This window comes from Ranitomeya variabilis, chromosome 4 (genome assembly GCF_051348905.1).
Source record: "Ranitomeya variabilis isolate aRanVar5 chromosome 4, aRanVar5.hap1, whole genome shotgun sequence".
NCBI classification, from domain to species: Eukaryota; Metazoa; Chordata; class Amphibia; order Anura; family Dendrobatidae; genus Ranitomeya; species Ranitomeya variabilis.
In genome coordinates, this window is record NC_135235.1 from 205,103,887 (window position 1) to 205,121,762 (window position 17,876).

The 17,876-nt window shown below is 43.9% G+C and overlaps 1 protein-coding gene across 5 annotated transcripts in view; it reads right to left on the minus strand.

Annotated features, from left to right (window-relative positions):
* Positions 1 to 17,876, minus strand: part of LOC143770262 (uncharacterized) — a 72,032-nt gene that overhangs the window by 2,898 nt on the left and 51,258 nt on the right. For 3 of the 5 annotated variants that reach the window (XR_013214582.1, XR_013214583.1, XM_077259729.1), the window contains one exon: positions 797 to 917. Coding sequence is in view for 2 of the 5 variants with exons in the window: in XM_077259729.1 (XP_077115844.1) it covers positions 908 to 917 (10 nt within the window). In the remaining 3 variants the exon portion in view is untranslated. Of the gene's footprint in view, positions 1 to 796; positions 1,782 to 17,876 lie in introns of all 5 variants that reach the window. The other 2 variants (XR_013214584.1, XM_077259728.1) reach the window with 1 other exon arrangement.

Sequence of the window (17,876 nt, forward strand, 5' to 3'; positions counted from 1 at the left end):
CCCGAGACTTTCTTGCCACCAGAATCTCTGCTTTTTTCTCTGACTTTTCACCAAAACAATCATGTGGCAAAAGGACGTTTACCTGTTTTAGCTTAGTTAATTCCCCCATAGTAGACTACGGTCAGCTGAGGCTGCCAACCTCGACTGCTTTCGACAAGTTCGACTCTTCTAATGTGTGTGGGTTCCGGACAGATGATTGTTGGGGTAGTGAAGGATCCGGCATGTCTCATTTTGGACTGTCGATACTTTTGAGCTCCCGGAGATAAGTCGCCACCAGAGATGTCCGGTAGCAGTTCTCTCAGAGCGGCCGTATTAAATCGGAACACCGTGCATGAAGCCATTACTCTCTGGTTGGGAGAGCTGCCAGCCAGTCCGTGCACTGCAATCCAATCCCAGTCTGAATTGTACGACTGTGACTGCGCCCTTAGGCTACAGTCACACTATCAGTACTATCAGTATTTGGTCAGTATTTCACATCAGTATTTGTAAGCTGAGTCTTCCTCACCAGTCCATGCTTGCGGCACAATGTGTGGATTTATGCATGATTACGGACAGTTTGTCTCAACTCCCATCTAGTCTTAGATAATAAACTGCTTGGAAATATGAAGCAAGCATGGAGTCCAGATCTGCGGCTTGTGGGACTGGCTGTCTAGTAGCACCTCCCTACAGTATAGCGCGGTGCTACATGACCTGTACTGGTCTCTCTTTGAGTTGCTCCACTAGACACAAGGTGGTGGCGCTCTCCTTGCTATATTTCTGATACATTGTGTTCTGTACAAGACCCCTAACTTCTTACCTTGTACCAAACCCCTTGTACCAAACATAGAAAGTAATTCACAGCTCCTCCTGTACACGCTGAAGACCAGAAATCTGTCGTAAAATATCTTTTATTTTTTTGGTAAGGTTGTCAAAGGAGTCTGCAAAAAAATAAAAAATGTGCATGAATGCCAATATTTGATTCTGTTATCAAAGTCCATCTACAACAGTCGTATGGCGGCTTCCAAATATCCACTTCGAAATTTACTGCCCTAATGTCAGAAGGCAGTTGTCGCTTTTCACCTGTTCACATGGAGAAGCCTCCACGATTTCTCCTCATACTATGCCGGGAGCTTATCATTCGAGACATTGTAGAAGTCAGTGTTGCTTGCGGCTGCATAGCTGTAATTTGCACCAAATGTATCTGTGTTGCACAATATTTGCCTATCTAGACCAGTTCTTCTACTTTTCTATGGCTCACCCCCCTCTACTGGAGCAAGAATTGATACATTATTAAAAAAAAAAAATGTGTCAGCAGTGATTTTTAGAAGAGTTTTGAGCAGGCTCATCAGCAGAGGCAGTATTGTTTTTCAGAAGAATTTTCAGCAGGCTCATTATCAGCAGAGGCAGGATTTCTTTTCAGAGGGGTTTTGAGCAGGCTCATCAGCAGAGGCAGGATTTCTTTTCAGAAGAGTTTTGAGCAGGCTTATGCGCAGAGGCAGGATTGTTTTTCAGAAGTTTTGAGCAGGCTCATCAGCAGAGGAGGGATTTCTTTTCAGAAGAGTTTTTTTGAGCGGGATTGCTTTTCAGAAGAGTTTTCAGCAGGCTTATTATCAGAAGAGGCAGGATTACATTGACAGGTAAAATTCTCCATACACAGCTGCTAACAGAATCCAACAATCATAATAAGCAATGGCACAGCTCTCCTGCTCCACCTTCCTTCAAGAAGACCTTTGCACAGGCTCATTAGATGCTTCCAGAGTCAAACTTTGACCAGGCCATGGTTAATATACATGTTTAGTTTCCTGGAGAAAGAAGAAAGTTAAAAATAGCCATAGTGGCCAAAGTGAAAATTGCAAGACTACAGGATGGGGGTAATTATTATTAGATGGGGCTCAGGACCAGGAAGAGGCCTGGATAGGGAAATTATTTCAGGAAGGGGCCCAGGATGGGGGGGTATTATAGCTGGAAGGGCACAGGATGGGGGACGTTATTATTAGAAGGGGCCCAGAATGGGGAATATTATACCAGGAAGGAGCCAGAATACGGACATTATTACAGGATGGGCCTACGAGCTGGGACATTATACTAGGAACAAGACAGGATAGGGACATTATTACAAGAAGGTGCTCAAGTTGAGGGACATGTTGGCAGGAAGGAGGACCAGAATGGGGACATTATACCTGGACAGAGCCAGGATATGGACTTATTACAGGAAGGGGCTCAAGATGGGGGATATGTTATCAGTAAAGGGGCCAAGGTGGGGGGACATTATACCAGGAAGGGGCCCAGGATGTTGGATATTATTACTAAAAGGGGCCCAAGGATGGGGTCCAATCTTACTGGAAGGGGCACCGGATGTTGGACATTATTACCAGAAAGGGCCCAGGATGGAAGGACATTATACTAGGAAGGGACCCAGGATGGGTGACATTAGAACAGGGTGGGGGATATTATTACATTATATGTGTGCCCAGTTGCAAATGTTGTACAAGGGCCCATCACATTTCAGTTATGCTACTACAAGGGTATTGATATAGGGGTACAGAGGCAGCAGTCTCACCCAGGCTCCAGTGTCGGAGGGCACATGTCAGGCACATGAGGGCACATGTCAGGCATAGAATTTAGATTGAAGCTCAGTAGTTTCAAGTTGCAATTCTGTATATGCCCAAATCCGAAAGCGCTCCCAAGTATCCCGTATTCCACATTCCAAATAATTATTAGCGGCATGAGCTTTTTTTTTTTTTAAGCCAGAAAATATATTTTCCCATGGAAAAAATATAATATTTGTCTGGTGTGAACCCCGTAGTAGATACATCCTCCAATAACAGAGCCCAGGATCAGATCACATGTGTAGGACGCAATGGACAGATCTGTAATCTGCTCCGTCCTTCTCTGGAATGACATGTTTATCCTGCACTTGACTTTGTCACATACTTTTATGTTTTCAGGGCCCTGAACACGATCAGATTCTCTCTAATTTTTCTTTAAAAGCTAAAAAAAATACTGAAAAGTTCTGGGAATACAAAGTATCTCAAGCTCCTCGAGTTAGAGGTCTGAACCGACCTCTCCGGGGATTCACTTTCCAGACAGAATTCCCAACTCATTTCCAATGTTTTACCTCATTATAAGGCGATTACATCACTGACAGGGGTCATTATTCTGCAGCATTCAGGGGACGGCGTCACTTTTTTTTTTATTTTGCCTTTTCTGTTCTTCAGGTCAGGTTATAGGCGTCTCATAAATTATACAGACGTCATATTATGGAATGACTTGGACCTCATTCAGACGTCTGATTTGGGGGGTTTTGCATGGGAGAAGAAAAAGGACCATTTTTAAATTTTTCATTAAAGCGTTCAATGCATTTTTGCTCCATGTGGTGTATGCAAAAAAATAAAATAAAACATTTCCAAGCTTTTCGAACCCAATAATTAGGTCATTTTACCCTCAGACACATTTTTGGCTTTTATCGTACTTCCGCTTTTAAACAGTTTTAATTTTTTTTCCTTTTTTGCATATTGCAATAATTTTTACCTCTTTTGTTCCCTATACATGGGGCTTAATTTTTATGTCATATTTTAAGTTTCTTTTTTATGTTTGGGAAAAATGTAAAAACAAAATAGGAAATATTTTTATATATATATATATATATATATATATATATATATATATATATATATATATATATATATATATATAAATATTTTTTAAATTGTGTTCCCCATTTTTATATATTGAACATATTCATTCGGAGTAGTATTTACTGCCTATCTTTCTGGATTAAATATATAAAATTTGACAGCTCTGTTCCTCTTAGGCCGGTTTCACACGTCAGTGGCTCCGGTACGTGAGGTGACAGTTTCCTCATGTACCGGAGACACTGACACACGTAGACCCATAAAAATCAATGCATCTGTGCAGATGTCATTGATTTTTTGCGGACCGTGTCTCCGTGTGCCAAACACGGAGACATGTCAGTGTTCGTGGGAGCGCACGTATTACACGGACCCATTAAAGTCAATGGGTCCGTGTAAAACACGGACCACACACGGACCTTCTCCGTTTGCAGTCCGTGTGGCGTGCAGGAGACAGCGCTACAGTAAGCGCTGTCCCCCCCACTGGTGCTGAATCCGCGATTCATATTTTCCCTGCAGCAGCGTTTGCTGCAGAGAAAATATGAATAATAGTGTTTAAAATAAAGATCTATGTGTCCGCCGCCCTCCCACCCCCTGTGCGCCCCCCCGCTGTTCTGAAAATACTCACCCGCCTCCCTCGCAGTGTTCTGTGCTGGCCGCCCCTTCTACTGTATGCGGTCACGTGGGGCCGACGATTAGAGTCATGAATATGTGGCTCCACCTCCCATAGGGGTGGAGCCGCCTATTCATGACTGTAAATGAGCGGCCCCACGTGACCGCATACAGGAGAAGATGGGGCCAGACCAGGAAGCAGCGACAGCCAACGAGGGAGCGGGTGAGTATTTTCAGAACAGCGGGGGGGCGCACAGGGGGTGGGGGGGGCACACAGGGGGTGGGAGGGCGGGGGACACATAGATCTTTATTTTGAACAATATTATTCATATTTTCTCTGCAGCAAACGCTGCTGCAGGGAACATAAGAATTGCGGATTCAGCACCAGATGCTGGTAGTACGTGTGGTACCCAGCACGGTGCGTGTGGTACCCAGTGGGCACACGTGCGGCACACGTGTGCCACACTGATGTTCACCAGAAACGCAGGGGCACACGGACACGGATAATTCCGGTACCGATTGTTTCCGGTACCGGAATTATCTGGACGTGTGGGACAGCCCTTAGGCCGGTTTCACACGTCAGTGGCTCTGGTACGTGAGGTGACAGTTTCCTCACGTACCGGAGACACTGACACACGTAGACCCATTAAAATCAATGCATCTGTGCAGATGTCATTGATTTTTTTGCGGACCGTGTCTCCGTGTGCCAAACACGGAGACATGTCAGTGTTCGTGGGAGCGCACGTATTACACGGACCCATTAAAGTCAATGGGTCCATGTAAAACACGGACCACACACGGACGGTCTCCGTGTGCAGTCCCTGTGGCGTGCAGGAGACAGCGCTACAGTAAGCGCTGTCCCCCCCACATGGTGCTGAAGCCGCGATTCATATCTTCTGTGCAGCAGCGTTTGCTGCATAGAAGATATGAATAATAGTGTTTAAATGAAAGATCTACCTGTCCGCCGCCTCCCCACCCCCTGTGCGCCCCCCCCGCTGTTCAGAAAATACTCACCCGCTCCCACGTTGGCTGTCGCTGCTTCCTGTCACGTGGGGCCGCTCATTTGCAATCATGAATAGTCAGCTCCGCCCCTATGGGAGGTGGAGCCGCCTATTCATGACTGTAAATGAGCGGCCCCACGTGACCTCATACAGTGGATGCCGCGGCCAGACCAGAAAGCAGCGACAGCCAACGAGGGATGCGGGTGAGTATTTTCTGAACAGCGGGGGGGCGCACAGGGGGTGGGGGGGCGCACAGGGGGTGGGGGGGCGGCGGACACATAGATCTTTCATTTAAACACTATTATTCATATCTTCTATGCAGCAAATGCTGCTGCACAGAAGATATGAATCGCGGCTTCAGCACAATGCAGGGGACAGCGCTAAACTTTAGCGCTGTCTCCTGCACGCTCCGTGTGGTACCCACTCGCCACACGTGTGCCGCACGTATGGCCTATGTGAGCTCACGGGCACACGGACACGGATAACTCCGGTACCGATTTTTTCCGGTACCGGAATTATCTGGATGTGTGGGACAGCCCTTACAGGTAGCATATGGCTTTAAGGGTGCGGTTAACAGAGTAAGGCTACTTTCACACTAGCGTCGGGCTCGGCCCGTCGCGGTGCGTCGGGCCGAGGTTCCCGACGGTAGCGTTGTCTCCGCCGCACAACGGGGGCAGCGGATGCATTTTTCCAGGGCATCCGCTGCCCCATTGTGAGGTGCGGGGAAGTGCGGGGAGGTGGGGGCGGAGTTCCGGCCGCGCATGCGCGGTCGGAAAAAGCGGACCGTCGGGAGCAAAAAGCGTTACATGTAACCTTTTTTTCTCCCGACGGTCCGCCATAGCACGGCGCAACCGTCGCACGACGGTTGCGACGTGTGTCATTGCGTCGCAAATGCGTCGCTAATGTTAGTCAATGCAGAAAAAACGCATCCTGCAAGCACTTTTGCAGGATGCGTTTTTTCAGCAAAACGACGCATTGCGACGTAATGCAGTTAACGCCAGTGTGAAAGTAGCCTAAGAGGAACAGAGCTGTCAAATTTTATATATTTAATCCAGAAAGATAGACAGTGTTTATAAAAAAAAACTACAAAGATAATGCAAAATGGGAACAACACAATGCGGTATATACAATTGCTTAAAATGAAAAGGAATAATGAAAGAGAGTTTATTAAACCTGACGTTGCAGGAATGGTTCTTATCTTTATGGCGGGGAAACACTCTGATTTGGAAAATGGAACACTCACCGCGCTCTACGTCTTCCAGAATGACCAAAGACAAACACCCAAATTCTGCATTTTGTTAGCTGAAGGCTATGCCCACATACCTCCACCTTGGTGAGCTCATGTGGCACTGGTTGTAGGATGTGCTGGGTCTTTCAGAATTTTATGAGATCCCCAACTTACAGGATATCTTTCCCCCCTGAAGGTCGCAGGCAGTAGATATTGTTGTCATGTTTCTTATCGTGATTTTACCTGTCTGTAGAGATGAAACATGGCCCGGATAGTATCATCCATCTGCCGATATTAAGTTGGAGGGGTTAGAATGGCCTTACAGTGATGTGAGTGAATGTATTGTATTTGTCCGCTTGCTATGAAGCTGAAAATATATCTCCCATGACAGCCTGAGAACACCAGCCTGCAGCTGACTGCTTTAGCTTGGCTGGTTGTCAAATATTGGGCGGACTCCAAACCATTTTTTAAAATTATTTATTTTAAAAATACAGCATGGGGACTACTCTAACCAACCTTGCTAATGCTGACAGGTGAGGGTTGCAGCCCGCAGCTGTCAGTTTTGCCTGGCTGGTTATCAAAAACACAGGGGAACCCATGCCGTTTTATTTATTTATAGCGCAGGCGGGGGATGATGAATACTCCCATCAGCCACTCCTGCTCTCACTGTTATTAGCGTCAGCAGGTGTAGGCTGATGGGAGTAGAGGTCCCATCAGCTGCCGCCTGCTCTCGCTGTTATCAGTTGAATATAACTCTCATCATTCTTCCCTGCTTGCGCTAAACGCCAGCAAAGCAGGGGAGAATGATGAAAGCGGTTTTCGGCACCCGGCATCGGGGAACAGCACTTAGTGTAAAAGGATTATTTCCACAAAGACATGGGATAGGGGAATATTTGCTGATTGCTGGTGGTATCACCGCTTGGACCCCAATCGATTCCGAGATTGACGCTCTGGAACTGTAAAAATGGGGCCCAGCAGCCACATCCTGCATGGAGAGGAAATACTCATGATCGGCCTCTGCTCCATACGTTTTCTATGGGCTGCTGATCATTGCGCCTAGCTTTTTCCGGAAATAACAAAGACATGGAGTGTTGCAGAGACCGCGCATGCGCACCTCAGCTCTGATGGAGATGGAGTTGCATAGCCCCATTCTCGGCATTGTTGGTGGTCACAAGGTCAGACCCATAGGAACCAGCAAGTTATCTCCTATTCTACAGATCACAATAGGTAATGTCACAGCTTCCTGTTTCCCCTCCCCTCATAAAGACCAACGCACACGCTCTTTAGATGCTTCAATACAAAAGATAGGGTCGGAGTCTGAACATTGTGGCTAATGTGCATGTATTTTTTCATGAAAGAAAAAAACTTAGAGTCTAAAAAAGCCCCAGTGACCAAAGGGAGAATTGCTAAGTTTCTATTTTGTATTTTGCTTACAGAATTTAATATATATGCAAATTGCCTCTTCAGAGAAAAAAGAGGACTTGAACTCTATAGCGCCACCTGTTGGGAGTAGCGATCCTACAAGTCACAATCAACCCTTTAACGAGTCTTGCAATAGGACGTAGGATAAAAGCCAAATCAGTATTTCAATTAGACCCCAGTCCAGAGCCTCTCTGGGGGGATTAAGGAGGCGCCGAAGCAAGACCAGACCATGCCTTATGGGGGATTATAAAAGGTATTTTTTGGGACCTGCAGAGGAGGATGGGGGCTTAAATACAGATTTCTAAACTTCTATAAAAGAGGCGGAACAAGGTGGTGGCCATAGTTTATCATGGGAGAACCTGGTGACCGGTGCCCTTTAATCTTTCATGCACGGTGCTGCTACCGTAAGGGCACATTCACACATCAGCTTCCCTTCTTCCGTCCACAAAAAATGACCATTTTTCTCCCCTCTGCCAGTCACTTTACTTCTATCCAGCATTTTTTTTTCTCCGTCATTTTTTTAAATAAGCAGAACATATTTTTCATTGTCACTATAACAATGGAGGGCTTCCGATTTTTCCACCTGTAGACTTGGATGGCCGCTTCTGTTCCTTAAAAACAGTTGAGAATAGGTCATACATTGGGTTAAAAGGAACAGACACACAGATCATAAAAAAAACCAAATAACCTGCTTGTATGAACAGTTCCATTAACCTCTATGTGGTCTTGTGCTATATTTTTACTTCTGTTACTGTTTTACTAGGTGGGAATGTACCCATAAAGGTAATTAGCAAAATAGCTTCCTCCCATAAACCGTTATTTCACCTTTATATTACCTATCTCATTTGTAAATTTATTTAGCCACGTAGCCCTTAAATGCAAAACGTCTTCTCAAACACTGTAGCATAATTACGTGAGCCATCAATGGTCTATTTATTATATATATGTTGCTCTCCATATATCGGATCCGATGTAAAATTTCGTTTGTGACCCCAACGCCAGAGAGTTTTGCCAACTCAATATGATATGGGTTTAAACAGCGCCCCCTTGTGGTGCGGTAGTATTATTGGCAGCCTTTTTCTGTGGACGATGGTGATAAAAATGAAGCACAAATTTATTTTTTAGTTGTTTCGGTGGGTTTTTTGTGCTCTTCTGCTCTGTGCATTATATTTAATCTGATGCTATTTTGTCAGATGATGATGTGAGAAAAGTCATGTGAGGCTGGCATTTCTCTAAACTTGTGACTGGTCACGTTAGACTCGGCTGCTGTAAGCCTGACTAATGAGTTAACCCTTTGTTTATAAGCTATATTATGCATTACTATTAACCACAAATTCAATGTTTCTATGGTTTCTATATAAAATTCTATAGCTGATGCAAAAAAGATGAAATAAATCTAAACCATCATTGGATTTATTCCTTTGTTCCGGTTCTTTACAAGACAACTGTTGTCTATGACCTCTATGTAAAGGATACAGAATCCTCATTTCCTCCCCAACATTATAAGAGTTCCCCAATTATAAGGCATACAACACTCTGCTATATGTACACACAGTTCTGCAACAGCAACACACAAAGTTCTGCAACATTAACACACAGCTCTGCTACATGAATACATGAAAAGGTGCACAACTCTGCACCATCAAAATACACACAGCTCTGCTACATTAACACACAGCTCTGCTACATGAAAAGGTGCACAACTCTGCACCATCAAAATACACAGCTCTGCTACATTAACACACAGCTCTGCTACATGAATACATGAAAAGGTGCACAACTCTGCACCATCAAAATACACACAGCTCTGCTACATTAACACATAGCTCTGCTACATGAAAAGGTACACAACTCTGCACCATCAAAATACACACAGCTCTGTTACATTAATACACAGTTCAGCAACATCAAAATACATACAGCTCTGCTACATGGAACCATACATCGCTCTGTAACATCTAAATACATACAGCTCTGCTACAATAACACATAGCTCTGCAACATGAAAAGGTACACAGCTCTGCAACATCAAAATACACAGCTCTGCTACATGAAAAGGTACACGACTACAACATCAAAATACACACAGCTCTGCTCCATGAAAACATACATAGCTCTGCAACACCAAAATACACACCAAAAAATACATACCTTGGCAACACCAAAATAGGTCCCCTGCAACGTCACCGCAGGTGTGTTTCCCTCATTGTTGGTCAATGTCTCTGCCCTCTTGCTCAATCTATGGAAGTGCATGTCTGCGTAGATATCACCCACACCCAGGATCTGTCTGTAAGTTGGAAGTTTGTCCAGGCCTGTACCGCAGTCTGGAGGATTTGTTCACAGTGGTGAATATATTACAAAATTCCTTCCATTTTTTGTATGTATATATATATATATATATATATATATATATATATATATATATTCCGTTTTGCATATGTATATGACACGCATATATGCACACACATCATTATATTACATACACACCTCTTGCCTGTGTCCTCCTCTTCTTCTGCTACGTAGTCATGTAACCTGAGAATGTCACCTGGCCCAGAGGTCTTGGTAGGACCTTCAGTCTTTACATAGACTGAAGAGTGGAAGTAGGACCTGTTGGTTCTCTGCTCCACCATCATGTCAGATACCCCTGACTTTTTGTGAGACCTCCCCAAATTCGGGTGAGTTTGCTGGATCCAGGAAGTTGGGATTCATGTTTGTCTTTACACATGGAGATGCCAACTCTCAGACATGGTTCATGTTGATTTTTTAATGTTTAGGCAATCCAAAGTTTGTATGTGACATTTCGAACTGCATCTTCAGACCTTCATAAGACATACAGAAACAGAGGTATAGTGTGCCCTGCCATCACATGTGGGTCCACAATCCCCCATCACTGTGCCATGAGCGGTGCCTCCTTTTTACTCCTGCTTATTACAGCCATACACATTGGATCGAAACGTTTGCCTCATGTTCCTTTGGCCTATCTCGGAGGATAAAGGGATATTGAGTTTCAAAATACCCAATCCTTTTTTTCCCTCAAGAAATAGGTGGCAGCAGGCTTCTTCCCTCTTTCCATTGAAAACACTTTCACGGTAGGCCAAATCCTTCATCAATGTGTATGGGAAGTTTTTTAGGCTTAAGAGTCGGATAAGCATTCATCTGGCAGCTATTGGATGGAATTTTCATCCCGGAAATGTTAAGGGCAGTGAGTTTTGCAAAATATATTAGTGCAGCATGAGAGAAGTCCAACAGGTCAGATTGACCATTACCAATTTGCCTGGCAAATTTTCCATCCATCTGTTACTGGAGACATCAACCTTATCTAAAAAAAAACCTTATCACTGTTTGGATTGACTAATTATTTACTAATCGAAAAATCTAATTTCCTCATTCTTATAAGATTCTCACTATAAAACATGGAGGATTACTCAATGCGCTCACTTACACAACCTCACTGGTATGTTGAAGAGCTCCGGAAACAATTGATATGATGATGACCTTAAAATGGAAGGTTTAGGGTTTGTTCAAGTAATCTCTTATCAATCACGAGTCTCTTGAGACAAAATGCTATCCACCCAGTGCACATAAAGGCCACTATTGAAGTCACGGAAGGTCATTTGTGTCGTACTCTCTATTTATTGCCCAAACAATATGCACACAATGTAGCTGAGACTTGGTTGCTTTCTTGCAGATGCTTTGGTATCCCTCAAGTTCAGTCCTTGTTTTGGCTACCCTGGACGCCCTCAATTTTATTACAGAATCTTTTGAGATCCACTTTTTGGTGCCAGAGATAATGTTCACATCTAGTTCATCTCAGGGAAGGGTTACATAGTCATAGCATGTCAACTCTAGCCTCACTAGTGCCTCCTCCGGCAATATCCAAATGACCAGCAAATTTGTCGAATGTTGGTTATGATGATGTAAGTCCATGGCCAATTACACCTTTTGGCTTTCCTACATGTGGACCCGGCCAACCCCTTGTCTATCCTGTGCTACATGTTAGGAACAGTTACAGTAAATCTCACATTGGATCTCGATGATAGAAAGATTCAAGTTTACGGATCCAAATTGTGTAATTCGTTCAGAACAATAATCATCATTGGTCAATGGAAACCAAAATCATCAACCATTTGAGACCTGAAATCCAAATCATCCTGAAAATCAAAGTAAAAATTTTAAACCACAGGTGGATCCAAATTGTGTGAATTTCATCACAAAAAGCTAATAATGTGAGTAGTATATATGGCTCCAAGGAGACTGTATGCATTCCCAACATAGCTGATATAATGGCTGATGGTCTCCTGAGGGGATCTCATCCCAGACTTGGATCTGGGTATCACTGAGCCCCTTGATGAACTGCGGCACTACTTAATGGTGTCACTGATATGGTGTCACTGATACATGATGTCTCAGAGGTTTGGTCAATTGGATTCAGGTCTGGGGATCGTGAAGGCATATGCTTTGGTATCCATCAAGTACACACCTTGTCTTGGCTAGCCACCATTTCATTTTTAGAGCTTTTTGTGCTTGAGATGTAAATTCCAGGGCTGGAGATAAGAAATTTGTGCATCAAAAGTGCACAAGATCTAGATTGTGAAATGAAAACAGAGTTTTGGTCAATGGAATCCATGTCTTCATCATCTAGGAACTGCCTGCACACTGTGGTCACATGAAACCAGGCATTTTCCTGCACCAGGAGGAACCAGATCCTACTGCACCATCGTAAGGTCTGCCAATGGATATGAGGATTTCCTAGAAACTACCAGAAGTTGGAATACCATTGGCTGTCACATTGAGCCACTCCCTAATGGGTCTTGCTGGATAATATTGCAGACAGCATAACGTTCACTATGATCTCTCAAGACTTTCATGTTGGTCACATGTGCTCAATGTAAACCTGCTCGCAACTCTGACGAGAACGTCCTGCTGCTTCTGGTGTTCTCTGCCGAATGAAAATTAAGCTGTATGGTGCTGAGATATGAGCACTGGTCCAACTACAGGATACCAGTCCCTCATGCCATCCTCATGAGGTCAGCTTCAGACACTAGGTCAGAAACATGAACACCAGTAGACTCATGAGGTCATCAGGTACACCTCTGGAAGTGATCCTCAATACACAAAGGAGAAGATATCTGTCCTTCTTCTAGGTTGGTGGTCTTCTACATCCCTGTCTGGCTCTTCTCAAGTAATGCCCAGCGCCACGATATCTGCTCAGTGTTCTTGGAGATTGTCTTTGGAGACATAGCAAACCATCTTGTGACTGCACTTATGGATGTGCCATCCTGGTGTAAGTTGACTACCTGTGCAACCTGAATGTGCTGTAGCTAATGCCTCTTTCTACCAGTAATGGCAAGGACACTAGCAAAAGGCTAAACTAGGGATGAGTCACTCAGAAAGAGAGAGGAACTGTTTTTGGTCTCCACCTGCAAAACCATTCTATTCTTGAGGGTGGTCTTGATGTTGACTCTTCAGTGAACCTGATGTCACAATCTCTGATGTTTCTTTAGGGTAAGGCCATTTTGGGGGTTCACGTGGTGGCCGTGATATGTACACAACATGGCCAAGAACCTCAGCATACAGGTTTCGCTGGAGTTTTCAAATTGCCCAATAACAAATTAGTTGATTTTGCCGGGGGAACAGCTGCTTCCCCAGCAAACCATCACGGACATAACAATTTGGCTGTTCCCTATCTGGATCAGCTGATATTGCTGAAATTTAATAAAACATTTTTTAAAGTATCTAACAAGAAGAAGAAGACAGATGGAAGGAAGCACGTCTCCGGCATCAGACTACACAAGATCAATTTGTAGTCTTTTACCATGGAAACACATAGGACAGCACGGAAGCTGTAAACACAAACTGGTAGAACATTTTTAATCAAGACCAGTTGGAGAATTTTTTTTGTTTAGGTAAGCTACATTGAATAAAAAATATGCAATGCAAAATACATGGCTCCAAAGGAAAATGTATCATAGATTTCAGAAATGCTGAATATTATCCACCATCTCAGTCAACGAAAATGCAAATAAAATGAGAAACTTCCCAAAATATCTATATAAGCATTTGATCTTCATTGTTCCGTTTCCTTTGATCAATCCTCTACTTATGATAATGCCATCAATGAAATAAGTCCAATGTCCCATTAATAAGAGGATTTCGTACATAAACCAGTGCAGTGACGTGTGGATTTATCTCACTTCTCTAAATCGATTCCTTCCCTCCTGATATGACCCCGGATTCGTCGGCAGAGATGTTTGCCGTTGGCGGCTCATCAGCTTTTCAGCCACAGTTACACAGAACAATACAACAATGCCCCCCATTATGTTACTTAGACGGGTACTGAGTAATTGCGGCTTCCCACAACACAAATATTTGATTGAATTTCTCAGCTGGTTTTCTTAAAATGATGTTATCACGCCTGAAATAAAGCTGATTGTGCTCCTCGAGCGGCGGACGTGCTTTCATTTTCAACGGAGTATTATAATCTCCATTTCTGAACATCGCGTTCTTTTCCAACAGACTCTGGCAAGTTCACCAGTAAAATCACTGGAATGACTTCCCAAGGCGATAGACTTCTATTTTCTCAGCTCGAAACATGATAATCACTTCAGGGTCAGCAGTGGCAAATTCAGATGAATCCATTTGGGTGCATTAAAGAGGATCTGACACTTAAAATGTATCATTTTTGTTACCTGGTGTAAATTCCACTGTTCTCCTGAATCCGATGCTATTTTTCTTTTGTCTCTACGCCTCTCCGTTCCTGAGATATGGCCCTTTCTTTCCTGTTTGTAAATCTAGCCTTTTTAGCCAAGTGGGCAGGGTTCCATAATAGAATATTGAGGACTACGCCCAACTGGATAAAAAAAAAATGATTAAATGGAGAAGAGATGGCCATAGCTCAGGATCAGAGAGGAGCAGGAACAAAGGAAAAACAACGCCGGATTCAGGGCAACAGCTGCATTTACCCCGGTAACACAAATTATGGTAAGAGATAGGCCCCTTTAAGTCATGTCATCTTTAGTGATGCACATAGAAGAAGGGGGCCTGAAGACGAAGTCCAAACCGGGCTTACCATCATAGTGATAAGTTTTATCCCCAGGACTGAAGGGCCTGGTATTTGTTTCCTGTCCCACATTCTTTCCAGGATCCTGGGCCGATTATCATTTATCCAAATTCATATCTCTGAAGGTCATGAAAGTAGGACACATACTAACTGGACACCGCAGCAATTTTTATTTCACAATAAGCCACGCCCATGACCTTGCCAAATCCTTTTTATGTGCCCACAATGAAATACTCTAACTACTGAAGCCCATTAGTGTTCCTGAACCTTAATGACCCCCAAAGAGTCCCTCCCACATAGTATGATACTCCCATAATCAGTATGATGCCCCCACACCCAGTAAATTCCAACACACATACAGTATGATGCCCCCACAGTATGATGCCCCCACACTCAGTATGATGCCCCCTCACCCAGGACATTCCATCACACATACAGTATGATGCCCCCACACCCAGTACTTTCCATCACACATACAGTATCATGCCCCCACAGTATGATAAGAATAATAATTTTATTTATATACATATTCCGCAGCGCTTTACAAATTATAGAGGGGATTTGTACAGACAATAGATATTACAGCGTAACAAAAACACAGTTCAAAATAGATACCAAGAGGAATGAGGGCCCTGCTCGCAAGCTTACAAACTATGTGGAAAAAGGGAGACACGAGAGGTCCCCACACTCAGTACATTCCATCACACATACAGTATGATGCCCCCACAGTATGATGCACCCACACTCAGTTTATTCCATCACACATACAGTATGATGCCCCCACACTCAGTACATTCCATCACATGATGCCCCCACACAGTATGATGCCCCCACACAGTATGATGCCCCCACACCCAGTATCAGGGCCGGACTGGGACTAACATTCAGCCCTGGCATTTGAAGTTACACGGGCCCACTTGTCACATGGTGACTGTATAATATCTTTGTACACTTGTAGGCAGGGCCGGTTTAGGCAAAGTGGGGCCCTACGCCTAGGCAAAGTTTAAAATGGGGCCCAAAATGCTAACATATTGCACATCACACAAAAGCATTTCGGTTGTATTTACAAGCACTGAGTTCAGGCCGCTAAATGAGTTTGATCGACAATACTGAAGTTGTTCAACACTTGTTTCCCGGCCTCTTTCCACCGTCTGAGAAAGAATGATGGGACAGAACGATCACTAACAGATCACTAACCGATCCCCATACAGTATCATGTTATCAGCAGCACATCTACAGTTTACAGCGGCGATGTGCTGCTGAGAACAATGATTTTTGTTCCGGCAAAAACAATCTGAATATGCAGCATTTTACTTGTTTAGTAAAATACACCCCATAGTCCTCCATATATTATAATGTGCTCCACAGTCCTCCATATAGTATAATACACTCCCTATAGTCCTCCATATATTAAAATACACTGCTCAGTCCTCCACATAGTATAATACACTCCTCATAGTCCTCCATATAGCATAATACACTCCTCATAGTGCTCCATATAGTATAATGCACCGCCATAGTCATCCATGTAGTACAATTAACTTCCCATTGTATAATGCACCCCATAGTTCTTCATATAGTATAACATATTCCCCATAGTCCTCGATACAGTATAATGCAGCCCACATATAGTATAATGTAGCCACCACCCTATAGAATATAATGCGGCAACCACAGAGTATAATGCAGCCACCCCACAGAGTATAATGCAGCCACCCCACAGAGTATAATGTAACCCCATAGAATATAATACAGCCCACCTCCCCATAATATATAATGTAGCCCCCCATAGAATATAATGCAGCCCCCCATAGTATATAACACAACCTCCCCCATAGTATATAACCCAACCTCCCCCATAGAATATAATATACCCCCACAATGATACCCTCATGCCCAGTATATTCCACCTGACATACAGTAAGATGCCCCCACACCCAGTATGATGCCCCCCACACTCAGTACATTCCATCTCACATACAGTATGATGCCCCCACATAGTATGATGCCCCCATGCTCAGTACATTCCATCTCACATACAGTATGATGCCCCCACGCTCAGTACATTCCACCTCACTTACAGCATGATGTCCCCACAGACCCTGACAACACTGTCTGATGACTCCACTTACAGTATGATGCTTCCACAATAAATACCCCATACACACGTTGATGTTCCCACAGTAAACTCCTTCACATATATTATTATGCTCACTGCCCCCACACAGTATGATGTCCATACAGCTCTCCACACACACAGTATGATGCCCCCATATTCCCCCCACACAAACATTACGATGTCTACTATTCCATTTCACCATAATATGCCCCCTACTGATACACACAGAATAATGCCCTCACATTCCCCACTATACAACATGATACCCCACCATAAAATGCCCCCCCCCCATACACAGCACCCCACTAGCCAGCGAATCACAGCTGCTCTTTGCTGACCAGTCTCGTGACTTAAGGTCCTTCCAGATTCTAAATAGATGGAATTGTGGAACAGAGACATATCTGACGATTCCCTGATCCACCGCTGTACTCAACTGCATCTGTATCCAGACAACCCAGATACATTTGAGGTCAGCGCATACCCCTTACCTCCCTGTACAGTGGGACAGCTCCTGAAATGCGGGACTATCCCACTGGATCTGGGATATTTGGGAGTTATGCCATAAATAACCATGCGGATTTTCCACAGAGGTTGAATGGGGGCAAAACGCCTTTTCTCCAGGTGCCTCATAGTAACTCCATGGTCTTCTTTGATGATATGTATACTCTTATTCATGTGAGACAGACTCATGTATCATGTACATTATTTATGCATTTATTGTCACAGTGGGATTATGGCTGTCATCATTATGGGGACTAGACGTCGTATATGTGACTGTCATGGGCCCTCCGCAAAGAACATGGGGGCACAAGGTCCATAATTG